The 27,055-nt window shown below is 35.7% G+C and overlaps 2 protein-coding genes across 2 annotated transcripts in view; one reads left to right on the top strand and one right to left on the bottom strand.

Annotated features, from left to right (window-relative positions):
- Window positions 1-19: 19 nt before the first annotated feature.
- LOC120633408 (ubiquitin carboxyl-terminal hydrolase 14) lies at window positions 20-12,890 on the bottom strand. Its single transcript, XM_039903615.1, has 12 exons — window positions 12,770-12,890; window positions 11,820-11,998; window positions 10,873-10,980; window positions 10,241-10,355; window positions 8,643-8,818; window positions 7,722-7,795; window positions 6,348-6,504; window positions 4,906-4,971; window positions 3,090-3,272; window positions 2,334-2,445; window positions 1,469-1,648; window positions 20-508 (listed from the first exon to the last, which is right to left on the bottom strand). Exons 1-12 carry the CDS (start codon window positions 12,783-12,785, stop codon window positions 378-380), a joined length of 1,497 nt encoding a protein of 498 aa, XP_039759549.1. The 5' UTR covers window positions 12,786-12,890; the 3' UTR covers window positions 20-377.
- Window positions 12,891-14,712: 1,822 nt separating this feature from the next.
- Window positions 14,713-27,055, top strand: part of LOC120633300 (ras-related protein Rab-23) — a 39,988-nt gene continuing 27,645 nt past the window's right edge. Inside the window, exon 1 of the mRNA XM_039903490.1 lies at window positions 14,713-14,904. The gene's annotated coding sequence lies outside the window, so the exon portion shown is untranslated. The remainder of the gene's footprint in view (window positions 14,905-27,055) is intronic.

Here is a 27,055-nt window from a genome sequence, read left to right as displayed (position 1 = left end):
GTAGTGAATGAATTTATTTTCATTATATTCGATTTATTATTAAGCTTCAAATATATAAATTGCAACCTAGTTAGATGTAATAGCATATACTCCACAAAATTTCACTACCTATTCTGGTTGCTGGTGATAAGTCGATTCGGCCGCCCGACCCAGGAACGAATGGGTCCAGTGCGAAGGAGTGTTGAGTACCCGCGAGGCTTTTTGCAGGCCGACTTTGCTTGCGCACCGATACTTCCAATGAGTATACATACAAAGTTGAATCCCTACATACTCATTACACATATGGTATAGCTCCATGCTTAAAACATCCTCAACTAGGCAGACTTGATCCCTCATTCCCAGAGCTTATTACCGAGTTGCGGGTCAGGGCAGGGTAATTACGCCAGTGCCGTGGGTGGGTCGCCTGCCGGCTCGCCAGTTATGTCAGTCACCATGGGCTCTTCTTCCTCGTGAGGGATCTCGAGGATCTTGGGTCCATAAAGCAGCAGGTATGCGCAATGCCAGTCGCCTGTAATCAATACACAGTTGATAACTGAAGTAACTCTTAAGACTTACACTAATACTATAATATGGACTTTGAAGAACAACTATGACGCTTAATTTGAGGGTGATGAACAAGCATAAAAGATAATTTTCGTACAGCTATATCTATAAACAGTTTTGGAAAACTCGAGCATTTTATACATGGTGGTTGTTTTATAGCAACCCTTTAGATAATATTATGATTAAATCACGTTGAGTTCGTTATTGATAATTATTAGTATTACAACAAAAAATACAAGATTTTAAATCTAACATTTTTGTGGTTAAACATTTCTTAAATATAATTTTTATAATTGTTATTAGTGTTTTTACCTACACTTGAAGGAATTATCAATCTTATAAATGGAAAATGCATATAAAAATTTTCGGAACCGACAGGATTTGAACCTGCCACTCTCTGGCAATCGCGGCCTGAGCGCTTTATCCAATTAAGCTACGGCTCTTCTACCGTCGATGCCGAAATTAGTATATACCTTTCCCATTTATTAATAACTAGCGTACCCAGCCCGCTTAGCCGGGCTAGATTTCGCTTTATTTTATTTAAACAATAAACTTGCATCATTAAATTTATAATTTAAGTCTCATAATATATTATATATTCTCTTCTATTCTCTTCTCGAGCGGGTGAAGATCATCATCTACACCAAACAATAGAATATCATCATAGTAAATAAAAGCTGTATTTGACAATTCAAAAATAGGAGTGCTCCGATCATCACCAAACTTTACAGGATTACTCGCCAGATCAATCCGGAGATTCCCCGAAAGTTTCATTGAAATCGGTCCAGCCGTTTCGGAGCCTATACGCAACATACCCACACGCTTTATATATAGATTAATATGTTTAATCATAAACCTCGATAAACGCGATTACTTCCGGAACGTATCCCTCGCGTAAAGCGGGCTATTACTGTATGTACTGTACCTCCACCACTGAGTTTGAGCACCTCGTCCTCGGTAACGGGCGTGACGGTGTCGTCGTCACAGCGCAGCCAGTTGTCGCCGCGTGCCACCCACGCCACGTAGTGCCCGGAGGACGACGAGCGTCCTCTGTGCGTCAGCACTGCCTGGAGACGGTAGTACCCACTGTTGTTGCTGCCAACATCTGTGGAAAAAGTGCGTTTTAGCATCTGTAGACAGGTAGATAAAGTTTAAAAAAAAAACTCAGGCGTAACAAGATTTTATTTTTTAATTTCATCTTTCGCCTCATTCTACGTTTGTAAAAAAGGGTATTCAATACATTAAAAGTTTTATTATAACCTATTATCAGTTAGTTAAACTATATTTAAATATCACAAAAAATATATTTCTATATAATTTAAGAAATGGACATAATAAACAAAAATAAATTTTGGAATACTAATAGACTCATTATGGGACAACAAACATAAAAATTTGGGATTTATGTACAATTGAATCAATTGAATCACCGCCCGCAGACTTTGACAATTGAAAGTGTACACTGTCAAACCTTATAGCTAACTTCAGAGTGGCGGTTTTTTGTGACGCTGTGCGCATCATATAAATTTACTGTCATAATTTTTCCCTAACGCGCCTAATGAAGTATAACTTCAAAAACACGGTTAAAAAAACAATAAATTATTGATTTGACGGCCGATTGGCGCATTGGGCAGCAACCCTGCTATTGCTATAATCATTTTCCTGACAGTGTCGATATTAACGTGAAAAAGTTATTGAAAGTAATGCACGCAAGAGATAAAAAGTTATTGGCCGAATACCTTATCTTCTAGCATACGCAAAGGGAAACAGAATTATTCAAAGGGTATTACCATTGTGAAACCAATATGGCAGTATAGTCTTTCTTTTAGCCTCTTTTTTGCTGTCGCCGTGACTCTTGTTCTTCGTGCCTAAAGCAGATTCGACGGATGCATCTTCCAACTCCTAAAACAATAATAAAAAAAATTAAATCCTAAAACATCGTTACAAGCTTAATTTATAAAATTTATTGTTTTCATATTAATTATCTTAATTGCACGCCTCATAAACGAATCGTTGCGTCGATGCTCTATTCCCGCTATATTTATATATATTTATATATAGGTATTCTCATATTGCACTATTAAAGGACAATATTATCATGTATATATCAAGAGAAAACATTCGTTCAAACGTATTCGATATTTAAAAATATATATATTTGGTTAAAAAAATATTTGAGGACGTCCGGATGACAGTATTATCTGGCAGTCTCACGACCGAAAAATTAACGTACCGTAGTTTTTTTTTTAAAAGCTTCATAATCGCAGCGCGCTTTTTGCTATTTAAAATCTCTGGGTAATTCGGTGTCGTTTAATTTGAATTATTAAAAAAAAAAATTATAACTCTTACAATGCCTAACCTTAAGTTTTTTACAACTCGTACTTTAGAATTTCTTCATTTTATATCATCTGCATACCCTGTGCATTCTATGCACGCCACAGCTAAGGTCCAAACCCGGGACCTCCCACTTAAAACCACAGCACTCATCACAGCGCCCCTGAGGTCTTCAAAAATAATTAAGAACCTAACGAACTAAATAAACGAACCTTAAATCTATTTCTCATGGGTGCCAATCGCTCCTGGAGTTCGGGCGTGCATAGCTCGTAAACATCTAACTCCAATGGAAACTTGACATCCTTCAGAATCTTCGCATTAATTGATTCCTTCTCCTTGAAGAAGAACCGCACGAATTGCACCGTTAGATACGCTGGCAAGCGACTGATTTTACTCTGCAAAAAATAAATTGTTAGTTGGATTTTCAAGAAGATGACCCATAAATCCTCCTCAAACTAGTTTCCTCTAAAGAAAACATTAGGGTAGGCATTGCTTATGTGCATGTATGAAGTGCACTCCACTGGTCCATTCAGCGTAACTTGACGCGTTAACTGTTTGGCATGCCATACAGTTCACGCGTTAAGTTATGATAAACTGATTGTACAACGTGTATATGAAAACCGAAATAATATTTCACAGGCTTTAAGAGGTACATTATGTTGACTCTGAGACATAACTGTGAAACCGAAACCTAATAGTTTTTGAGTATACCGGTGCCATATTTTTTGCTAAAACAAAACAGATACAGCCCTTACATCACATGCAAAAGTAAAATCAAGGGGCTCCGGTCACTTTATACGCGTCGCGTAGCGTAGGTACTATGCACGTGTTGGTCTTTTATCTTCAACAGGGTTGTCATAAGTTGTTGTCATACAGAACAAAAATAATTGTACTTGTATCATGATTGTTTTTTAATACAGGATCTCTATATTTCTACGGCCCAAGGTTTGCAAGCCCTGGTCCAGTGGTTCGGCCTGCTAAAGTGGACTTCACAAGTCCACTTTAGCAGGCCGAGTACAAACCCAGGCACGCACCTTTAACTTTTATTATTATTATTAAATTCTTTATTGCACACACAAAAACAAAATACAAAGAAACACATTTACAAAAATAATAAAAAAAAAAAAAAAAACTAGTTTAGGTGTGCAAAGGCGGTCTTATCGCTAAAGCGATCTCTCCCAGACAACCTTTGGCGATAGTAGTTTTTATAAGGAACGGGTTGGTGCGGCAATAAAAATGTCTACCTACATAAAAATATTGCAAACTAAACTACATACTTTTCTAAGTTATGTGCGTTTTAGCAACTAAGTATCACTTGCTTTAACGGTGAAGGATAAGATTTTAACCTTACCTAATTGGTTGCTTACCGGTAACGTACCGGAACGCTTTATCGCTTGGCGGCACGTCTTTGTCGGTAACTAGCCACCGCCCAAGCCGCCCACCAGAAGAAATTACAGTAACAGTGCGTATAACTTGTATTGAAATCTAGGAATGTACGTATATTCAATCTTCTTCTTCTTGCGGTGCCTCTCCGACTAGCGAAGGTTGGCAGTCAGCTTCGTAAATTCTTGTCTATCTTTCGCGAGGCGAAATAATTCTGCTGCACTCGCGATTCCAGTCCACTCTCTGATATTACGAAGCCAGGACTTTTTTCTGCGACCAACGCCTCTTCTTCCTGCAACCTTTCCCATCATAATAAGTTGAAGGAGCTCATATCTCTCGTGCCTTAGCACGTGCCCCAGATATGCAACTTTTTCTGATCTTGATGGTGTGCAAAAGTTCACGCCGTTGGTTGACGCGTCGCAGAACTTCCTCATTGGATACTTTGAGAGTCCAACTAATGGCTAACATACGTCTGAATGTCCACATCTCAAATGCTTCTATGCGTTTCCTGAGGTCTTCTTTAATAGTCCAAGAATCGCATCCATATAGGAAATTCAATAGAAATGTTTTATTGCAGTCTTTCATACAGATGGAGCTAATGAAGCTTGTTTTTTTTTTACCTATATGAGTGATGAACAAACTTACGGTTTTTGTGTAAACAGCGTCCCTTCCTAAAGTGTCTGACATTTTAGTGATTTGTTCTGACATTTTCTGTAACAAGAGAAACATTATTTTTAGAATTTAATTAGCGCAAGTAACTCCGTCGGCACAGTATGTACTAGATAATTTATTTTGTTACTGTGTGCTGTAATTATTCACGTACATAGAAAATTATATAATGAATATCACTTACATTTGAAGGCGCCAAATTTTATAATAAAATACCTATACCTACAAAAAATGTAAACTCATTCAATGTATTCAAAACTAAACTAGCTTCCTATATATTAAGTAATACCAATAAATTTAAAGACGAATACATTGAATGAGTAGATAATAGTAAAATTGAATTTATTTTAGTCTAATGGCGAAGTGTATTAATTTATTATAGAAAATTAAGTTTCCTATGTAAGTGACTTAGGTCTTTTTGTAGGAATAAATGTCTTTAAACCTAAACCTAAATTATGCTAAATTTGCTATACTCCGCGAAACGCAGGAGAATCTGTATGGTGTGATTTATAATTTCTCAGACAGATCTTCGGCAATAGGGTACATTGCTAACTTAACAATTATTCATTGTGAATTCACCATGCTCCGGTTGCGGAGCGAAACGTGCGAAGAGGCTACATTGCCGAAGATCGGTTTGGTGTGCAGTAGGAAGATTGAAGAAATTATAAATTACACCATACAGATTCTCCTGCTGCTCGCGAAGTTAATTTTCATAAATTCACTGAGCTAAAATTTCAAAATTATAGCTCAAACCTTGACACAATAAATACCAAACTTTTTTAACTTGTCTATGTACAGCAATGTATGCAACAATATTTTCATTTCTTTTTACTGTAAAGTATGACTTAATAACAGAGAAGGGAGTTCGGAGAGAATGAATGCATTTTTATATTGTTTTTCATATTTTTTAATTATATTGTCTTTGGTATCACTCCGCTGGTTAGCGCATTGGAGCAGCGTGAGGGGTGATTGCTCTACACTAGCTCTCCTATTTGATAGGACATTTGTGACCAGCAGTAGGACTTTATAATGATAAGATAATTTTTAAAATATATACCTTAAATGTATACCTACTAAAAAGTGGAATATAAAATTACGTTATTGCAACAAAACAGGGTGCAAAGGCAGCCTCAATTAAAGTATCGCCAACAATACTTGTTATTTGACGACCGATTAGCGCAGTGGGCAGCGATCCTGCTTTCCGAGTCACGTCTCTGGGTTCGGTTCCCACAACTGGAAAATGTTTGTATGATGAATATGAATGTTTTTCATATCTGTGTGTGGTTGTTTATTTGTATATTTAAAAGTACTTAATTACACAAGTATTCATAAAAATATTCATCAATCAGTCATCTTAGAAACCATAACACAAGCTACGCTTACTTTGGGGCTATATTTATTTATTTTATTTAGCTTACAGATCTCAGTCCAGATTGCAAATATTTCACGTCTTGCGAGATGAAGCAAGACAGCTGCAAGAATGTCTCCGAGGACTTGGTGGGTGGCTCATCCGCCTCGCTGCACACCAGCTCAACGTCTAACGTCCCGCCGAAGTACTTCTCGACCAAGGATTTGCTAGAACACAGGGTAAAAGTGACGTCAAGAAATAAACGCGTCTCGTTTTTTTTATATTAAACAGTATTATCAACTAAAACTTGTCCCCTTACAGTCCCCTTTAGTTACGGGGCTTCCAAACCTGGGTGCCGCGGTACTCCTATACCTACTTTTTTTTTTTTTTTACAGTTTTTGTGCAGCAATGTCACTGCTTGTCCCACACAGATAAATTGTGTGGAGATAACAAATCTCAGCCATACCATTGTTGGGATGGTTTTATTTTTCGCGCCTATCTGCCTAAATTACAAGTATCTATTAACTTATAGTTATCGGTTATTCGACGGGCGATTGGTGCAGTGGGCAGCGACCCTGCTTTTTGAGTCCAAGGCCGTGGGTTCGATTCCCACAACTGGAAAATATTTCTGTGATGAACATGAATGTTTTTCAGTGTCTGAGTGTTTCTCTGTATTTTATAAGTATTTATGTATGTATTCATAAAATTATTCATCAGTCATCTTAGTACCCATAACACAAGCTACGTTTACTTTGGCGCTAGATGACGTAGTATATTTATTATTATTATTTTTTTTACTATAATTAGTTATGGCGCGGTGGCGGTGACCAACTTTTTAACTGGTAAGTTAGTTAACCTACCTTAAAAAGGTTAGGAAGGAAGGAACCCCTGTCCTATGTAATATAGGGTAATAAATAAGATAAAAAGCCATAGTGAATAGACTATAGTCTGCAAACTTTTTGGTTACTCTTTTATCAATGGCCTTTACATTTAGTAAGATCGAGACACACGATAGTGTGTCAGCAAAGTTCAGCCAAGAAGAAAGAACTGGCGACTCAGCTACCGTGAGCCACTTTTGCTTTCTTAATAACTCAAAATCTATATAACATAAAAGCACATGAAATTTGGTTTTCTTATTGAAACCCGTTAGATTAACTAGTGCCCCAAGTGTGCAGCTCAAACTGTTATTGAGATATTAACGTTTCAAAATCATAATTTTTTCCTATTGATTGACATATTCCACAATCTCAAACCTTACCGATGCTTCCAGAGGACCGAGAAATTTGAAATTTAGCGAACACCTTGGAAATTGTGTGTATACAAAGCAAAAATCAGTAAATTTTATTATTTCGTAAAAATATTTTCCTAAAAATTGATTTTCATAAATGTTGAACTTATTACAATGCCAAAATAAAGAAAATCAGGTAATTAGAAATCCACTCACCTATCCGGTTCAGGCGTTATGGGCAGCCTACTTCTAAGTGCGCGAACTATTTCCGACCAGCACTCTGAGGCGTCCTGTTTTAAGAAACATATATGTATTTAAAGTTTCAACAGTTGCGCAGATAGGTAACTCGTAGCAGAGAAAATGAGGAAAAAACAAGGAAATTAGAATAGTGATTTTTTTTAAATATAGTATTTTGTTTTTTTTTTAAATAAATAAATAAATATACTACGACAATAAACACATCGCCATCTAGCCCCAAAGTAAGCGTAGCTTGTGTTATGGGTACTAAGATGACTGATGAATATTTTTATGAATAATATACATAAATACTTAGAATATACATATAAACACCCAGACACTGAAAAACATTCATGCTCATCACACAAACATTATCCAGCAGTAGGAATCGAACCCACGGCCTCGGGCTCAGAAAGCAGGGTCGCTGCAAACCGCGCCAATCGGCCGTCAAATTGATGGAATTGATTTTATGTTAGCGTTGATAGCTCTGATGTGATAGATAGTGGTTTAGACTTGGGCTTCACTTTCAGGAGAGTTTCAGGAGAGCGCGTCGCAGGTAGCCGCTGGATCCAAGCGGCACAAAACCGTTGAATTTGGAGCACCCTACAAAAGACCTATATGTCCAGCAGTGGATGTCTATCGGTTTATATGATGATGACGATGATGAAATTAATCTTGGATCCTACATCGTACACCGCATCCTACGCGACATCGTACCAGAGTGCTAAATCGCTTAGCGGTACGTCTTTGTCGCTAGGGTGGTAACTAGTCACAGCCGAAGCCTCCCATCGGACAAACCAACGCTGCGTTTACTAATGGAAACTGGTGGTGTTTGGAACTTCCTTAAAATACCTATGTCCATCAGTGGACGTCCATTGGTTGACGAGATGATGACATCACCTGTTGTGCTAGCTGTCCCCCCGCACCCCTCTCCGCTAGTCTAGGGGCCGCCGCGTGTAGAGCGTGCAACAAACGCGCGACAGCCGCGGCACACGCCCCCGCCCCCCCACCTTCCAACGCCCGCATCGTCTCACTCAGCGCCGACGTGAGCGCGCCCGCAGTACCACCGCCAGACGCTGTTGGCAGCACAACTAATATTATACGATGAACCTTGAGCAGCAACTGAGCTCTTTGTTACAGAGCTCGTCCGGGGAAGTGCTATCTCAATGCTTACTTCTGCCGCACCCATCAGAACACAACATTGTTGCAATGCTGTGTTCTGAAGGGTGCGGAAAAAAACTTAAGGATAGGCATTGTAAGAATTATAAAACGCCTACCCTTAAGTATTCATAACTCGTACTGGAGATTTTCTTCATTATATATAATCTCATACTCTGTGCATACTCTCTATGCACGCCACTGCTTAATAGTAATAATATGCTTAATCGAAATTACAATCATAAACAGAAACAGAAAGGGTATTTCCCAGGTTGATCTAAGCATTTAAATCTGTCTCTTGTTACCAACACTTAAGTATGAATTTACATTGGGTAAAAATAAAAATGCTCTGCCATTCTTCCTAGTTTGTTATGGCCCTTAGGCGCGATACGAAATCTACGGTTACATATTCATAGCACTCATATACTTAAACCAAAAATGTGTGTAATTTTATATGTTACTGTAACCAATGTAAACATGATTTTACTCAGAGAAGAAGAATTCTTAAAGTGAGTTAAATTCAAACCAGTTCCAATAAAAAAACTTCGAAGGTTAGTATCCGTCCATATGTACACAATAAGTATAGCTACTGACCTCTGTAATCACCTTACAATTCGCTTGCTCATATCTGAAGCTATTTTTGGACGCACATGACAAGTGACATTATGACTCAAGAGTCACATGTGAAATTTTTTAACGAAAAAAAACAGACTACGTTAATTTTTATACCAACTAAAAAGTAAATTCATTTTTGTATAAATCAAGTTAGAATACTATGTGTACCTTTCTAACTTTATCTTGAATTGAAAATGTGGATGTACTCCGATATACTGAATATGTCTGCGTAACCCTTTAAAGTGAACAGGCGTGATATTACGTTATGTGATTGCGTAAACGATGTATGCGTTGCAATGCATTTTTGAAGAGTTTCGTAAAATTCCGAAACTCTTCATCAGATCTATATGGGATTCAAATGGTACCCCTAAATAAACCCTTTTCGAATAAAAAATAATTTGAATAATAATGGAGTTATTCCTAAACTTCCTTCAAGCGATGATAGGTACACTGGGCAATGGTTAGAAGCTCGTCTTAACTTTCCGGGGGCCGAGTTCAAATACCAGCATGCAACTCAAACTTTTTTAAGTTATGTGCGTTCTAAGCAATTAAATTATCACTTGCTTCAACAGTCAAGGAAAGCATCGCGAGGAAACCTGCATGCATGAGAGATCTACATAATGTTGTCAGAGGTGTGTGGAGCCCACCAATTCGCACTGGGCCAGGGTGGTGGACTACGTGATGATGATGATGAACATACATTAAAAAAGATATTAATTACTCACACTGATCATACTTGAGGAGAGCAGTCCTTAACTCAGGGACAGTCTTCAGGCACTGTACTGTTGCATTCATGTAGCAAGTGTTCCCCAAATTTATAAGACCATCTGGGAGGTCGAGCTGTAAAATTAAAATATAATAAGATCACTTTATAAAAAGAAAATAATGAATTAAAAATATAGAACTTATAATTCAAAAAATCTTTAGACGGCTGTTTGGCGCAGTGGGCAGCGACCCTGCTTTTTGAGTCCAAGGCTGTGGCCATTCCCACAATCGGAAAATGTTTGTCAGGCATGAATGTTCTTTAGTGTCTGAGTGTTTATCTGTATATTATTCATAAAATTATTCATCAGTCATCTTAGTACCAATTCCACAAGCCCATTTACGACACGCAAATAGGCTAAGCCTATACATATATGTTTGCATGCATAACTTTGTTTTTTTTTTTTTTTTTTTTTTCTTAGCAAAATCTTAGCGAAATTTTGCATATAGAGAGCATATCCTGGAGACATACATGAGTATTTATTATTGCAAAAGTTTGATGGAAGTTGATGGAAATCTTAAAAACCGAAACAAACAAGGACTAAGTTGCCGTTGAGTGTAATAGTTAGTAAGTACTTCTACAGTGAAAACTTACAGCAGATGCCAACTCAGACTCATTCATATCCTCAACAAAGCGAGTCTGTTCAACAGGGGCTGCTGGCACATCCTCCTCTTTGCTGCCCATCACTAGTACCAGTGCTTTCTAAAACAATAGAATAGAATAATCTTTTTTTTACTGCTCACTGTTAACACATATAAAGGTAGAAGATCTAGAATTGTATTATGAGCAGTATACCCACAACATATATAGAGTAGAGTATATAATATTAAAAAAATGTGGAATGGTCTTGATTCTAAACAAATTAGGAGTATTATATAGATGCGAAACCAATAACAAGATGGCCTGCTAACATCTTTGACTGCATCATTACTTACTATCAAGTGAAATTGCCTACCCCTAAAGTGATTGTTTAACATTTTGAGTCAAACATCACTTTGGGGTAGGTGCTATTATACTATGTAGAATATTTGTATCTTAGTTCATTATACCTCAGGATTAAATTTATATATTATGTTGTATTATTATTTTATTTTCAGTAAATAGACATTTCAAAATATCTTATTTCTAAATGATTATTTACAGAAAATAAACATTTCTATTAATTTATCATCATGTAATAAGATAATATGGTTCAAAATTGTACCTATTGCAATTTTTACCTAAGTAACATGTTAAATTGACGGCCGAGTGGCGCAGTGGGCAGCGACTCTGCTTTCTGAGTCCAAGGTTGTGGGTTTGATTCCCACAACTGGAAAATGTTTGTGTGATGAACATGAATGTTTTTCAGTAACTTGGTGTTAATCTGTATATTATAAGTATTTATGTATATTATATTCATATAAAAATATTCATCAGCTCTCTTAGTACCCATAACACAAGCTACGCTTACTTTGGGGCTAGGTGGGGATGTGTGTATTGTTGTAGTATATTTATTTAAATCATCAGAGCCGATGCTCTATTATTCTTAAAGAAAAGCTTACATTTGATAATTTGAAATTGGCCCAGCTATCGTCTCGAAGTGTAACCCCTTTGCAGACCACCTTCTGCCTCTCTGGCTGAACACCAGTTAAAGCAAATATCTGGGCCTTGAACACCACTGGATCATCATCTGTGTTCACCTCCACATCCGGGTACATCTCCTTCCCCCATTTTACCTTAACTGCAAGAGAAAAGAACACAGACATAGTAAAAACGTTAACATTTAGGCACACTGCAGTGCAATGCATTACACATATCTGAATACTAAAGCAATTTAAATGGAAATATTTCAGCTTATTAGTGAAAATCTGAACAGACAAAAGCCACCAACAAGTAAGTAGTTTTAAATAAACTGCCACATATATACCAGGTAAGAATGCATACATCATCATCATCAATCATCCTATGCCTGAAATCAGTAATAAATCAAATAAAACATCTGAGTTCAAAGATTAAATATAATATTTATCCTTTTCATGTTATTCTCAACTCTTATAACTGGAAATTGATTACAATCAGCTGAGATCACAGTAATCGAAAAAACAAAATGTATCCCCTACGTTGTGAGCTTATGTCGCAAGTCTCATCGCGACTGAATTTAGCATTGACATTTCACAATGAGTAAACAAATAAATATTTTTTCAGTAAAACAAAAAAAGAAATCATTAATTTAAACAGAACCTCGCTAGTATACCGACAAAGAAAGCCGGTATTTTAACTATTTAGACGTGTATTTTCAATGATGTTTTTGGTGAAATATACAGTTATATCTCGCAGTATCAAGGAAACTATAGGTAAATAAGGCTAGATTACTGATTAACAACAATAATAAGCGATGGTTCATTAAATAAAAGCGAGAAAATAATTGAGCCTCAGTTTTCGAAACATAATTCTAACCTCAAATTGCTTGAACGAATTGACAAATACATTAATATCTGACTATTATAATTACCTGAAACCTTCGGCATGTTTGTGTTATTCCAAAGTCACTGTTAAAGTTCACAATAATATTGGTTTACGATATTACAGAATTGAAAGTCACGATCTTTCGACTTGAACTTCGTGAATCGTGGATTTTTTGACAGATGTCAAAAGTCAAAACATTGTCTATAGCGCATGTCCTTTTCATAGACAACTTTACCGTTATTTCACATATTGGTAACCCAAAATTTAAGTTTAGCATAATATACCAATTGACAAGGTTTATCCTCGATACTTCACACGAATAACCATAAAAATTATTTCCATTATTCTGATTGAATCAGGGGTTTGTAAGTACTCTTAAAGAATACTTTGTAATAGCCATTCGTAAAGAATTCTATCATTCTGATTTATATCATGTGGTATCTGTCAAAGGCCTGCCTGGGATTTACTGGGATTGAAACCAGCATTTACTTTTATTTTTCATTTTTGAATGGTAATATTCAATGACTGTGATTCGCTGTGTTAGTCCGTGTTTTTCCCGTTAGTATTTTTTTATCCGTTAGTTTTTCTGGTATAGAATTATCCATCCCGCTCGTTAATAAGTCCATCTCCTGGATAGAAGCTAGATATCCACAATTCAACCAAGGTGAGATTAGCTGCGTGCCGTTCAAGGATGAAAAGTATCCTACGAGTATGTTGATTATTAGTATACAAGTAATAGGTATGCATCAATATAGGTACAGTGGTTGAGTCAAACATAGGTAACAAACCAAATAAACACACCTTGGTATGTTAAAAATAGTCAAGGAAATTTTTATACTATTTACTATTTGCATCTTTACTATATTTACTATTTGATATTAATTTTTATACTATAAAACCAGATTTTCATCAAAATTCAAAATCATATTTTTTATAACTACAGCTACTCAAGATGAAAAAGACCCATAAAACAAATACCTACCTATTCAAAATGTTTTGGTACTTATTTTTAATATTACTAAGTATTTAAAGCGCAGGAAACACTTTGTACGGAACGTAGGTATTTATTGTTGATTAATCGAAATATCACCGTAACCGAAGCGGTGATAACCCAGTGGGTATGAGCTCGACTTGGGCCCAGCACGCATCTCTAACTTTTCGAAGTTTTGTGCGTTTTAAGTACTTAATTAAAATATTTTGCTTCAACGGTGAAGGAAAACATCGTGAGGAAACCGGCATGACTAAGAATTCTACATAATGTTCTTAAAGGTATGTGGAGTCCACCACTGGGCCAGCCTTAACCCTTTCTCATTGTGGAAGGAGACTTGAGGACTTGAGAAGGAGATTGATATGATGATGATGAATCGAAAGCATGTACCATCTTAATCACGAATATCTATTTATATTCGTGATATATATATATATATATATATATATATAAATATACATTTTTTTATTGTTAGTGTTTTGTGTGTGTGAGTTAGCCTTTAAGTGTATACAATGTTAGTGCTTAACTTAGTTTTATTTTATTTTATGAATGTGTATTTATTTTATACCGCTGGCGTATCAATAAAATAATTAAAAATAGTATAGTTGGCGTATTTTATTGTGTATCAATAAAATAAATAAAAATAATCAAATATAGTTTTCAGATAGATCTACATCCTAAAACATATGCATGTGCATTTCGGCTATAGCGACTTTGTCCCACAGCTGGGACCAGGCCTTTTTAAAGGAAAACACGGTTTTAAGGCCTAGACCTACCACGCGGCTTCAATGCGCGTCTGGCAAATATATTCTATGATATACGTATAATTTGTAAGTCGTTATTACAATAAATGTCAATATAATCATCATGAGCAATCATCGGTGCTCGTACGACGCGCGCAGGCGTTCGATGAACTTTCCTTCGAAGCCTGCGCAGGCGCAGCCGGGCGGCAGGTATATTTGCCAGTCTTTGCTTAACCGCCGTTGATATCACACGTATAGAAGATAGCCATACTTTTTCCAAAACCGATTTCGCGAATAATTTCTATGCAAAACTGCGGTTCCATAACTTGTATTTCACAAGCGAATATTGTGAGTTTTTTCAGTGAATGTTGCAGTGTTTTAGTGCATTTGAAGAGCTATAGAAACAGTGGAATGGTAAATCTATGTGGACTACTACGACGGGAGCTTAATGTAAGTTGAGCTAAGAGCTTTTATAAAAACGTGCTTTGGATATGAGTTATGATGGAGGAATGTGTCCCGTAAATGTTGAGGTGTTGCGTGGTTACAATATAGGCACCTATTTTATGATGAATATATTATACTTACTAGAATCTCACACTTTGTTTCACTTTAAATGCCAAGAAATGAATACAATATTTCCTATTATATTTAATAAAAACAATAAATGCGTAAAGAACATAAAGTGATGCATTATTTACTCAACAGATAGGTATTTGCTAACTTTGTATTCCACTTTCTAATAAAATGAACAGAATAATAAATATTACATGCTTTAATATATTGATGGGATAACATTGATATATAACTAAAAATATTGATATATAAATAAAAATGGACTAAGTATTAGGTACTTACTAACAATTTTCTATAGTATATTTTATCAATTTACGCTAAAAAGAGTTATCAAAATACCTAGGTATTTATCAAGAAAAACAAATACTTATACACCTAGAAGGTAAGTGTAATGTTATATTGTATATATCTAGCCGATTTCCTTACGTTGACTCGATAGTTTCACGCCTAATCGTGAAATCGGATTGGCCTTTGAGCCTATAATTGCTAAATGTCTGGTGTTTTTTATAATATTCACCAAAGTCTGAATATATTTTCCAATTACACGCCATTTTTATGAATGCAAATTCTTGCAATCTATGGCTATTAGGCAACGCCAATTTTCATCGAGCTTTAGTCACGCTTATTTTGATTTTTACACCGTTCTTCTTTGCAATGAATACATACCTATATAGTATTCATTTCTTTTTCTTTATTCTTTCGCGTAGGGAAAAGGAATATATCACCGCACAGCTATGTCTGTATATCAAATATGATTGTAATATATTCATTTAACAACGACGAGTATGAAATAAACAGTCACAGGTAATAAATATATACCGAATTCTTCTTTTTTTTAAGCTGATTTTAAATCATGATAAACATTTCCTGTTAGGTATATTCTTCACACAGGCTCTATTTCTTTCGTAGTCTTTTGGCGATTTGTGTTCTAAAAACAATTCGAAAGACTTGCAACGTGGCTTAACCGATCTTTGGTTTGATGATCGCTGAGTTTATCTGTCATTATTACCTACCAAAAAAGCTCTTGGTGAACCAAACGACTATAGCAGTAGTTTTCCATGGCCTTCTGTGTACTGTTTTGACATGGTTCCAATCACAGTCAAAATTAAGATTATATATTAGTTAAGTTGAATAGATTATTAATGAAGTCTATTCAAGAATATTAATTCCAAACCACCGATACTCTTATCGCCATACTGAAATTAAAATCCATCATCCAAATAATCCATAATAATCATCCAAAATATATTATCTAATCTAAAAGGGGGTGCTAGTAGCTTCCACTGCTATCGATTTCCATAAAGTTAACATATTTTTGAAAAGATATGTGCTAACTTAATATTAAGGTCTCCACTCTGTAAATATATCTCACATTGTTAACTAGCGCTAATATCTTCGAAGCTAGGAAGCCTAACACAATTAAAATAATTTTACTCACAGGTCAGTTCATTATTCATCAAAAATTTAATAAAATTGAACACAAGTTTTACAACGTTAAAGGCAGTACATGTATTAACCAGTACAGCCTTTGTCGATTATGGGTAATACAGTGACCTTTACGTTTATAGTAGGTTGATGTCCACCCACTTGTTTCACATCCCTAATGGATAAGAAATAAGAATACAATAGAATTATATCAACATTCCCGAAGTCCGCGAGTTGCCTCGTACTGTTGATGTGTGAAGAATTCATAATGACCAACAAGACATTCTTGATTTTGATGTCGTATTGATATATAAAATCTGAATTGATCTAACTTTATTTACTCACATTCGTTTTTATTATCTGATACACATCAAAAAAAGGTAACCACAACTTATTTTTTGGGTTCTATTATTTAATCTCTATATTGATTAAAGTTGAAACATATTGTATGTACCTATATGCGTTCTTTTAATAATAATAATAAAAAACGTGTGTGTACGCTTGTACACGCGTTAGAAGTTTTACTTATTTGGCGTAACAAGATAAAAGTCTATTCGAAAATTTTATCTATCGCCTTATTCTATGTTTGCAGTAAAAATTACACTAATAATCGAAAAAAGGTATTGTTTGAATTATTGAAAGTCAACTGTCAAACCTTTTTTAGAAAAACAAAAATGTTGACTATAACTAACTTCATGGTGTCGGTTTTTAGTGACGGTGTGCGCGCGCATCGTGAAAATTTACTCTCACCATTTACCCTAAAGCGCCAAAAGAAGTGTATAGCTTCAAAAATAGTGTCATTTAAGATTTTTGGGAGTTAACTTGACTTCATGTTACAAAAAAAAATACAATTTACACACTCAGAGGCCTTGCTCTTTGTCTTAAGTGGTTACCCTACAAATTTTGAGGGTTATTAAATATAGAAAAACATACAGTTTAACAAGGCCAGCTCAGCACCTGATCTACCCAAATTGCGATTGTTTAAACGACAACCAGTTCCTTAATTAACAAGGTTTCATCCATCCGTTGCTAAACGGTAATCGACTGCACTATACTTTCTTATTTATAAACTGACGCGTATAGGGCTGCCATATACAGCCTTATCATTTTCCGGACATTTTTGTCTCCTTCTGTTCTATTATTTTATCATTGAAGTAAAATTATTGAAGAAGGGAACACAAAAATAAGTTGTGAAAGCCTAGGTTAGGAATTTGGCTTTTATTTAAGGCGGCCAAGGTCGAATCTCGTCAGTACGCACCTTCAACTTTTCTAAGTTATGTGCAATTAAAATATCACTAGCTTAAAAAGTGAGGAAACCTGCATGCTCGAGAGTTCACCATAATGTTCTAAAAGGTTGATGAAGTTCACAAATCCGCACTGAGCCAGCGTGATGGTCTACGATCCAAACCCTTCTCATTGTGGGAAGAGACCTGTGACCTGTAGTGGGCCGGTAATGGTTTGTTGAATGTAATACTCCCACTTATTATAAACTAACAGTTATACCAAGCGGAACGAACGATATCCCCTTGATCTCATCTGAAGGCCGTCCGCTGTTAGACATGGGTCTATTGAGGGCTCTCCACAAGCTATGATTTCTTTGCTTGACACCATTATCTGTTTTCCTCAAATATGCATCTAACATCTTCAACCTAAAACTTGTCTTAGACAATTAAAAAACGTAGAAGTGCAAGCAATACGAATGGGACTTCTTAAGATAGGTACATTACTTTTTAAGATAGGAACATCTGTTTTATGGAAGACATACTGCATCATCCTAACTTGAAAGACTCAGGGGGGAAGACCTGTTTATAATCTTATACTATACTAAAGCTGAAGAGTTTGTTTGTTTACTTGAAAAAGATGATCTAAGGAACTACTGGTCCAATTTTAAAAATTCTTTTAGTTTTTGATAGCCCGTCTATCGAGGAAAGTTATAACATCACGCTAAGACCTATAGGAGCATAGCACCAATGATCTCTTTGGAGATATTTTTTTTTCTTTTAAGTGCTTCCGCTGCGTAAACGGCTAAAGGTTCGATAAAATCATGTATGACAAGATCGTTCCTTTAAAAGTTCTAAAAAAAAGTCTGTGACAGCATTTGTCCATCTTTTAAGGTTGACTTATACACGTACAAAGTCGCGAGGGACCGCAAGTAGATTTATATACTCAGTAATTTGTATTTATTTATTAGTTTTTCAAGGGAAACAAGCAGTACTATTACACATAAATATAGTATTATATCGTATAGGTATAATTAGATACTAGTAATATGAATGATGAGAATTGTAAAAGTTTACGTTGCAGTTTACCCAACTAAAATTACTAATTATTCGCTTTTATAAAAGTAACATAACTAGCTGTCGCTCGCATTTGTATCGAAAACGGAAGGTTTATATATTTTCCGAGGTAGTTCATCTAGATCGGTTCGGTGGTTGAACATAGATTTCAACCAAATGCATAAAATCATCATCATCACCATCATCACCTACCATAGCCTGTCACAGTCTACTGCTGGACTACTTATATAATCGCAGTAGCAGCAGTAGCACAGAGGACGCTGCTGCGCGTTCTCCTATATATTTATAATAAACACATTCTCATTTATATTATTAGTATAGGTTCCGGAAGTTTCCCAGTTATCTCGGTAATGTGGTTACCCTAGACACACACGACAGCACAGCGCGGCGCGGCGTCCGCGTTTTTTTTGCAATATTTTATTCCATTATTCACAACGCGAGAAGAAATATATCATCGTGAGATATTCGTCTATTAAGATCTCCATACACGGTGCAATCAGCCGCCAAGCTATCCGTCGAAAGTGTTGAATTACACTTAAATGTTCATATATCTAAATTGGAGGCAATGTGTATTATTAATTATTTAAATAAATTAAAATATTAATTTCGGAGCTAATAAAAAATCGTTTACTTCATTTTAAGTGATACATGTTGTGGAGACCTCCTGGTAAGCAACAAAATACGTGTGTCAGGAGGCCTCACTCTTCCATAGCAAATACAAAATTAAATTATAGATAAAACGATCGAGTAGTGTGTCTTGGTTTGTATGGTGTGTTTATGTTTGTGTGAGCGCGCGTGTGTGTGTTAATGTGTGAGTGTGAGTACATGTTATTAAGTGCATGGTGTAAGTGTATGGCAATCTAGCACGTTTCACCAGCACGGCCAGCATTAGTACTAAGCAGGACACAATTATTTTTCCCGCCGATTATATTCACTGGCAAGAAATAAAATTCACTTGTCCATCTGCAAAAGTAGGGCAACAGGGTTACACGTAGATATTATTATTTATTATGGTTATGATTTTCACTTGCACGCCAATGCTTGGAAAGTGTATCAAAATGTAGGAAGAAGATAAATATTTTGTCCCTTTCCCGTGCAGAAAATGTCTCCTGAAAATGTTTACGTGTGTCGTCTAAATTCCTACAGTAAAAACTTGCGAGAGCCGATTATAATATTATCGCAACCTAATGCAGAGATAGAGGCAACTATTTGCACAAGTTATTGGCGCATTCTCTTCGCACGAACTTTCTGTGATGCTACGACCCGTTGCAAACTGCGTAGGTATAGCGATCGAACACAGCAACCTTTTGTGTGGACTGCAGGATCAGCATCATATCCACACATTACTGACCCACTACAGAGCACGGGTCTCCTTCCATAATGAGAAGGGGTTAAGGCCCTAGTCCACCACTCTGGTGGACTCCACTCACCTTTAAGTAAATAAGTTAATTAATTAATATACTTCAACAATACACACATCGCCATCAAGCCCCATGGTAAGCGTAGCTTGTCATGTGGGTACTTTAAGACTGATGAATATTTTTATGAATAATACAAAAAAAATACTTAAAATATACAGATAAACACCCAGACACTGAAAAACATTCACGTTCATCACACAAACAATTTTTACAGTTGTGGGAATCGAATCCACAGTCTTGGACTCAGACAGCAGGGTCGCTGTCCACTGCACCAATCGGCCGACAAACTCAACTTTATGTTTGTTTTAAGTCTTTATTGCACACACACATTTTATATAAATTAAACACAAATACAGAAGAAACTTAAAATAATAAAAATAAAATAGAGCGTGCAAAGGCGGTCTTATCACTAAAGCGATCTCTTCCAGACAACTTTTGACATTAGGAAAAAAAAAAAAACGAAGGAACGGGTTGGTGCAGCAATTTAAGTATAAAAATATATATTTATATATATACAAAATAATTTTAATAAACTACTTACTCATAAATTCTAATACTGCATACATATTATACATAATATATATAGGTATATACATATACTAGCCGTTTCCAGCCCGCTTCGCTGGGCGAATTGAAAAAGGAAATAAATTACATTTTATGTTTCATTTTTATTTATTTTTTTCATATTTTTATTATTCTCCTTTTTTTTTATTTTTGTATGAACATAAATAGGCCCCGCGGATAGAACTGTAAGCATCGATATTGTTTAGACTTACTTAAATTCCAAATTCCATCGATTTAGCCTGTATCTTTCATCCAGGTGATTTTACTCACTAATATTCATTGTAACTTTCAATGTGCAATCATTATAACATTTCCGTGCCTTTCTTCCAAAAATTAATAATAATTGACATGAAGAAAAAAATTTGAAATGAGCATTGAAAGTTTAAGTTAAAGTCATTGCAAGTCTCATATGTGAAGTTGAAATCTGTCTAGGTTCAAGTGCGACGAATTTTCTGTTAACTAAAATTTTCTCCGTGACATCAATTTTTTATAGAAAATTAATTGTGCATGTTTTTTATGAATTCTATTGGAATAAGTAACTAAATTTCTTTTCCACATCTCATGTGCTTGGAAAATGCGTTCATTTTAATCTGTTACATTTCCGCGATCCCGCAATAAAAGAATTCGTCGGTTATGTAGTCTGCAAAAGTAAAATGAATGTAAAATTCTTAGTCCGTTGATTGGATAGCTACATGTAAAGTTAAGTTTTTGAAACCTCTCAATGACTTTTTCTCCGCTGCCCAAAAGACGATTGTTGTAAGGAAATACTAAGAATATCCCTACATACACGAAGATCCCCACCAAATTTGGAGTCTGTAGAAGTTACAGGTTAGAAATAAAATTTTTAGATTTTAACACCCACCCCCGCAATTCCTGTCGGAAGTAAACTTTATTGAAATCCATTTTGAGATGTTCTTTATGTGAATAATAAAAGATTCCTACCATATTTAGAATTTTTAGAAGCTATATTTCGAAATTGAAATTTTTTATTGTTAACACCCACCCCCGCGAACCTTATTGGAGGTGATTCATTGTAAAATCCGCTCGAAGATCATTTTTATATTACATATAGAACACTCTCACTAAATTTGGAGTCTATAGGAGCTATCGCTTGGAAATTGAAAATTTTCATTGTTAACGCCCCCGCAATCTTCTTTGGGGTGGGATATCGTAAAATTTGTTCATAAATCATTTTTACATCACTTATAGAAAATTCCTACAAAATTTGGAGCTTGTAGGAGCTTTAGCTGGAAAATTAAAAATATTAATTGTTAATACCCACCCCCGCAACCCCCTGTGGGGTGAGCTATCGTAAAATTCGTTCATAGCCTATTTCTACACCTCTTACAGAAGATTCCTACCAAATTTGAAGTCTATAGTTTAAAAACGGGAATTGTTCATTGTTAACGCCCCCGCAATGCCCTTTGGGGAATGAATTTCTTAAAATCTATTCATAGCTGACCTCTACATAGCAAAAGTAATATTCCTACCGTTTCTAAGTCTTATGGTTCCCGAGATTTCGTGGTGAGTGACTATATAGATGGGAATTCTTCGATTATCATCGAAATTTTTAACTTTTTATCGGGCTTTTTTAAAATTTTCTTACATACAAAACTTTCTCCTGACAATTCTGAAGATAAAAAAAAAGCCCAATTGGTCCAGCCGTTCTCCACTACCGTGAGTAGATTCTTAGCTGAATGTAAAAAACCATAATCCGTTTAATACACTCTGTTGAAATCCATGAAAACAAAAGAATCAAGAGAAAATGCTTATCTTTTGTTTTTATTAGCGGGATAAATGTTCATAAAAGTAAAACAGCAATAAAAAAATGAAGGAATGTTGGAATTCAAAAAATAGATAGCCATAAACCATCTAGGAAAAATTTCGCATCGAATGGTGGTAGTTTCATGTCGATACGATCAGTGGTTTAGGCGTGATTGAGCCTCAAACGAAGACCATTTTCATTATATATATATAGATAAGCAATATACTACATACTATAATATTACATAGATAAGAAATGGTTTTCCAAACGCTTCTTGAATACATTTAACTTTAATAAGATTTTTCAACTTTAATAAGATTATGGAGAACTCTCAGGCAGGCGGGTTTCCTCACGAGGTTTTCCTCCACCGTAGAAGCAAGTGATATTTTAATTGTTTAAAACGCACGTAACTTAAAAGAGTTAGAAAAGGTATAGCTGGGATTCGTACTCGACCCTCCGAAATTTAAGTCGATGTCATACTCACTGGGCTACCACTGTTCACCTTTTTGATGCGATAGATCGCTATGATATGCGTCCAATCGATCGCTGCGACAGTCTTTAGCCAGTCTACACTCCTGCGAATACTACATACTAAACACACTCAGTGTTTAGTTTGTCCTTCTTTTAAGCAGCAACAGAGCTGCAGGCAGAGCTGGATGTTTTTATACGTATAGCTGTTGGCCGCTACTTCTTAGAAGGTAATAATGACGTACCACGCTGATAGCCTATTTGATTTTAACTGGAAAACCATCGCCTTTAAACATAGTAACACTGCACAGGGCATGCCAGGAACACGTCTTACAATGTGTTGCAGTGGCGTGCACTTCATACATGCGCAAAAGCATTGCTTACCCTAAAATTGATATACAACTCGTATAGGAGGAGGATTTTTGACATTTCATGCCATTTTCCTGCCTTATGCATACCCTGTTAAGAAACCCAGTGCATGCCACGGGCTGCCCTGTGTCCTGAGGCGTAGGTGTGAAGTCACATGTGCCTATAATTACACCGGCAACCACGCCCGGCTGCCGGTCTGACTTAAACATCTCTCCTACTACTGACGATTACGCGAATCCGCCTAAATTTTCTGAGCTTGTTGGAGATGATATTATAAATAAATAAATAAATAAATATACTACGACAATACACACATCGCCATCTAGCCCCAAAGTAAGCGTAGCTTGTGTTATGGGTACTAAGATGACTGATGAATATTTTTATGAATAATTTACATAAATACTTATAATATACATATAAACACCCAGACACTGGAAAACACTTATGTTCTTCACGCAAACATTTTCCAGCAGTGGGAATCGAACCCACGGCCTCGGACTCAGAAACCAGGGTCGCTGCCCACTGCGCCAGTCGGCCGTCGATTATAAAGAACTTATTGTTATTTTTTTTACTGTAGGCAGGTACCTTTTCAACAGTATGAAATACCTAGCACTAAGATCCTACCTTTAATTCAGAGTACTTACAAAACATTGTAGGTGAAAAAACAATAACAAAAACTACTAATAGGTAAACGATACAAGCATGTTCTTAACAGTGAAAGTAACTTTTACTTTTTCTAAAAAGGCAATCAAGAAAAAAATTGAGTCGCGTGCGGCGGAGATGCAACGCGAGAAGGTAGGTAGGTACTAGGTAGGTACCTTTTTTTTTTTTTTTTTTTTGTTGACGGGGGGGAAATCTTCTCAAAAGATGCCCAATTCTCTGTGGGAGAATTTGGGTTATGTGGGATTTCTACCCACTAAAACCCCCTCGGTTGCCAGCCTCAGTACATAATGGCTTGGCTAAATGAGTTTGGAAGAACTTAAAGTATTAATAATCTATACTGTAGTACATCAGCGGAATAAAGATATGGTATTCTTGATATTTCTGTCTACATCTTTGTCCCTTTACACGATTCAGTAAAATTTTCTCCTCGGAAAAATGTTACTAAATAAAGAAAATTTAAGTACGATTTTCTTAGTTATTTATTTAAATTCTGGGATACAATAAATAAAGACGAAGATATTATGTGTATTATGTAGACAATAGACATTACTGAGTTTGATTGATTTTTTTCCAATAAGGTATTCATAATTTATTATTACTGATATTTCCTCAAAGTTACCTATACTTTTTTACCAATCTAAAACACTTCAGTAAAAATAGAAAATAAAAGATGTACACCTTTAATGCTTAAAAAATTGCAGATTGCAACGTAGCATACTGAAATTGAATCCCGTCATGTCACGATCAGAACTTCTGAAATTTTTTGATTAGGTCCTACTTACAAGTCGAAGGTAAACTACTGAAAAAAATTATGTTTAATCATAGTTTTTTAAGATTCTATCATTTATTCTTTTTCATTTTTTTTTAAATTCTTAAAAATGCTTAAAAAAAGTAAAAAATCAAATTATATTAATTAATAATTATTAATAATTAATCATAATTATTATTATGTTATCACTGCTTGTAGGTAGGTTTTAGGAAGCGTTTTAGTTTCGCTAAAATTTTGTAGAGTTTTGCGGTACGCTTTTTTGACTAATTTTAAATGTACTAAATTCATGCTTAAAATATCGACACTTAGTTAGAGTGCTAAACTGCGAGGTGTCATTATTTAATTGTTGAAAATTTATTATTATATGTAACATTATAATATAAAAGTTAAAAATGATAAAAATTTATTCAAAACTCATCGTGAATCTACGGTTTTATAATATCGTTGGTGTAAAAAAAAACGTAGGCCCGACCTTTACGGTTCTTCGGGGACGGGTGGGCGGTAGATCGTGGCAGGTGCAGAGGCATCTGCTACTCTTCCCATTTTTAGTTTTTACAAACAAGTTGACGAGCGTGGAACCAATCCCATGATTTTTTAGTTTCTTTCCGGGTTCCCGGTTATAGGTACTAACGGCAGGACAAAATAGGCGATTGGCGCAGTTTGCAGCGACCCTGCTTTCTGAGTCCAAGGCCGTGGGTTCGATTCCCTCTACTGGAAAATGTTTGTGTGATGAACATTGTTTTCAGTGTTTTTCAGTGTATGTGCTTATATCTATGTTCTAAGTATTTATGTAACGAATTAGTTTGGCCATCCAAAGGGGCAATGCTGCCGACATCTTAGAAACTGTGCCGCGCTGCGGTGGTTTCGAGGACGTTTTAGATTTTATTTAGTTTATTTTAGGTTATATTTATAAGACAATTATTTTAAAGGATTTATGTATATTATTCATGAAAATATTCATCATTCATATTAGTACCGATAACAGAAGCTACGCTTACTTTGCGGCTAGATGGCGATGTGTGTATTGTCGTGGTATGTTTATTTTTATATTTATATTTAAACCTCTCAAACGATGTTTCACCGTTTAAGGAAGTGATATATATTTGCTTAAACCCTAGCAATATTAGACAAATTCGAATAGCACCTACCTACCTGTTCGCGGGTCGATGTCCATTTCGTCACGGTACGCGCTCCGCCTTGATATCTACGCATCTCCCACTAAAATCAGTAATCACATATCATACTTACAATGTAGTAACTATGTAGGACTTGCATATTAATGCTATTTATTATTACACTAGCGGTTCCTCATTACTTCGCCTTTGTACAACCTCTTATAAGTTTATACAAATTTTATTTCACTATTCTACACAATATACCCCGACCCACCGAGTTGAGTCGCCCGCCTAGTCTATTATATTATATGGTATTTTCTGCCAAGGTTTTGAATTACGCCTACCCTGGTCTAAAACCTTGTGCATGCCACTGGGGTTGGTGTCCCAGTAGATTTTTCGTTATATTCCCTCAGTCGCCTTGTACGGCACGAGTGGGTACAGGAGCGCTGGTGACGGGGTATACCCCGACCCACCGAGTCAAATCGCCCGCCTTGTGTTTAACTTCGTTTGTTCCTAGGTCTAGTGTGACCGCTATGATGCTAAAAAGCAACTTTACTTCATTGAGAATTAGGCTATCAATTGCAAAAAAAAAAATATTTTTTCGGATTAGTAACTATTTCTTATGGTATGCTTTCTGTGATTTTTATGGGGAATAAGCATTTCAAAAATTCCTTAAACATATATTTAAACATTTTAATTATTCATACCGATTTTCATCGATTTTCCATACAAACTTTCACCAGTAAAAAGTTAGCATTTAGTACAAAAATAAATTAAAGCAGGGGTAGAAAAGACTTAATTTAAAAGTAAAAAAAAAAAAGCCTTTAATCCCAAGAAACATATTAAACATCGAATTACAAAAAAAGAAAAATCTAAATAATAAACATGCATAAAAAAATAAGTTGAAAAAAGATTAAAACAGTGCAATATTTCAATGCAGTGAAGTAAACTCGGAGTCAACAATAACTTTCTATGAAACGAGGTTGCCACTTGCGAGCCAGTTAAATCGATACGTGTCAATACAGTCGCTAGGAAGACATCTTTTCTTATTGTAAATTGTTGATGTTGGAAAAGAGCAACTGCTGAGTTTCTTGCCGGCTTCTTCTCGGTAGAATCTGCCTTCCGAACCGGTGGTAGAATCACTACAAACAGACAGACTTGACGTTTCAAAA

Source organism: Pararge aegeria, chromosome 21, assembly GCF_905163445.1.
Source record: "Pararge aegeria chromosome 21, ilParAegt1.1, whole genome shotgun sequence".
NCBI lineage: Eukaryota > Metazoa > Arthropoda > Insecta > Lepidoptera > Nymphalidae > Pararge > Pararge aegeria.
Note: the sequence above shows the minus strand (reverse complement) of the source record. Positions and strands in the feature narration are given on the sequence as shown.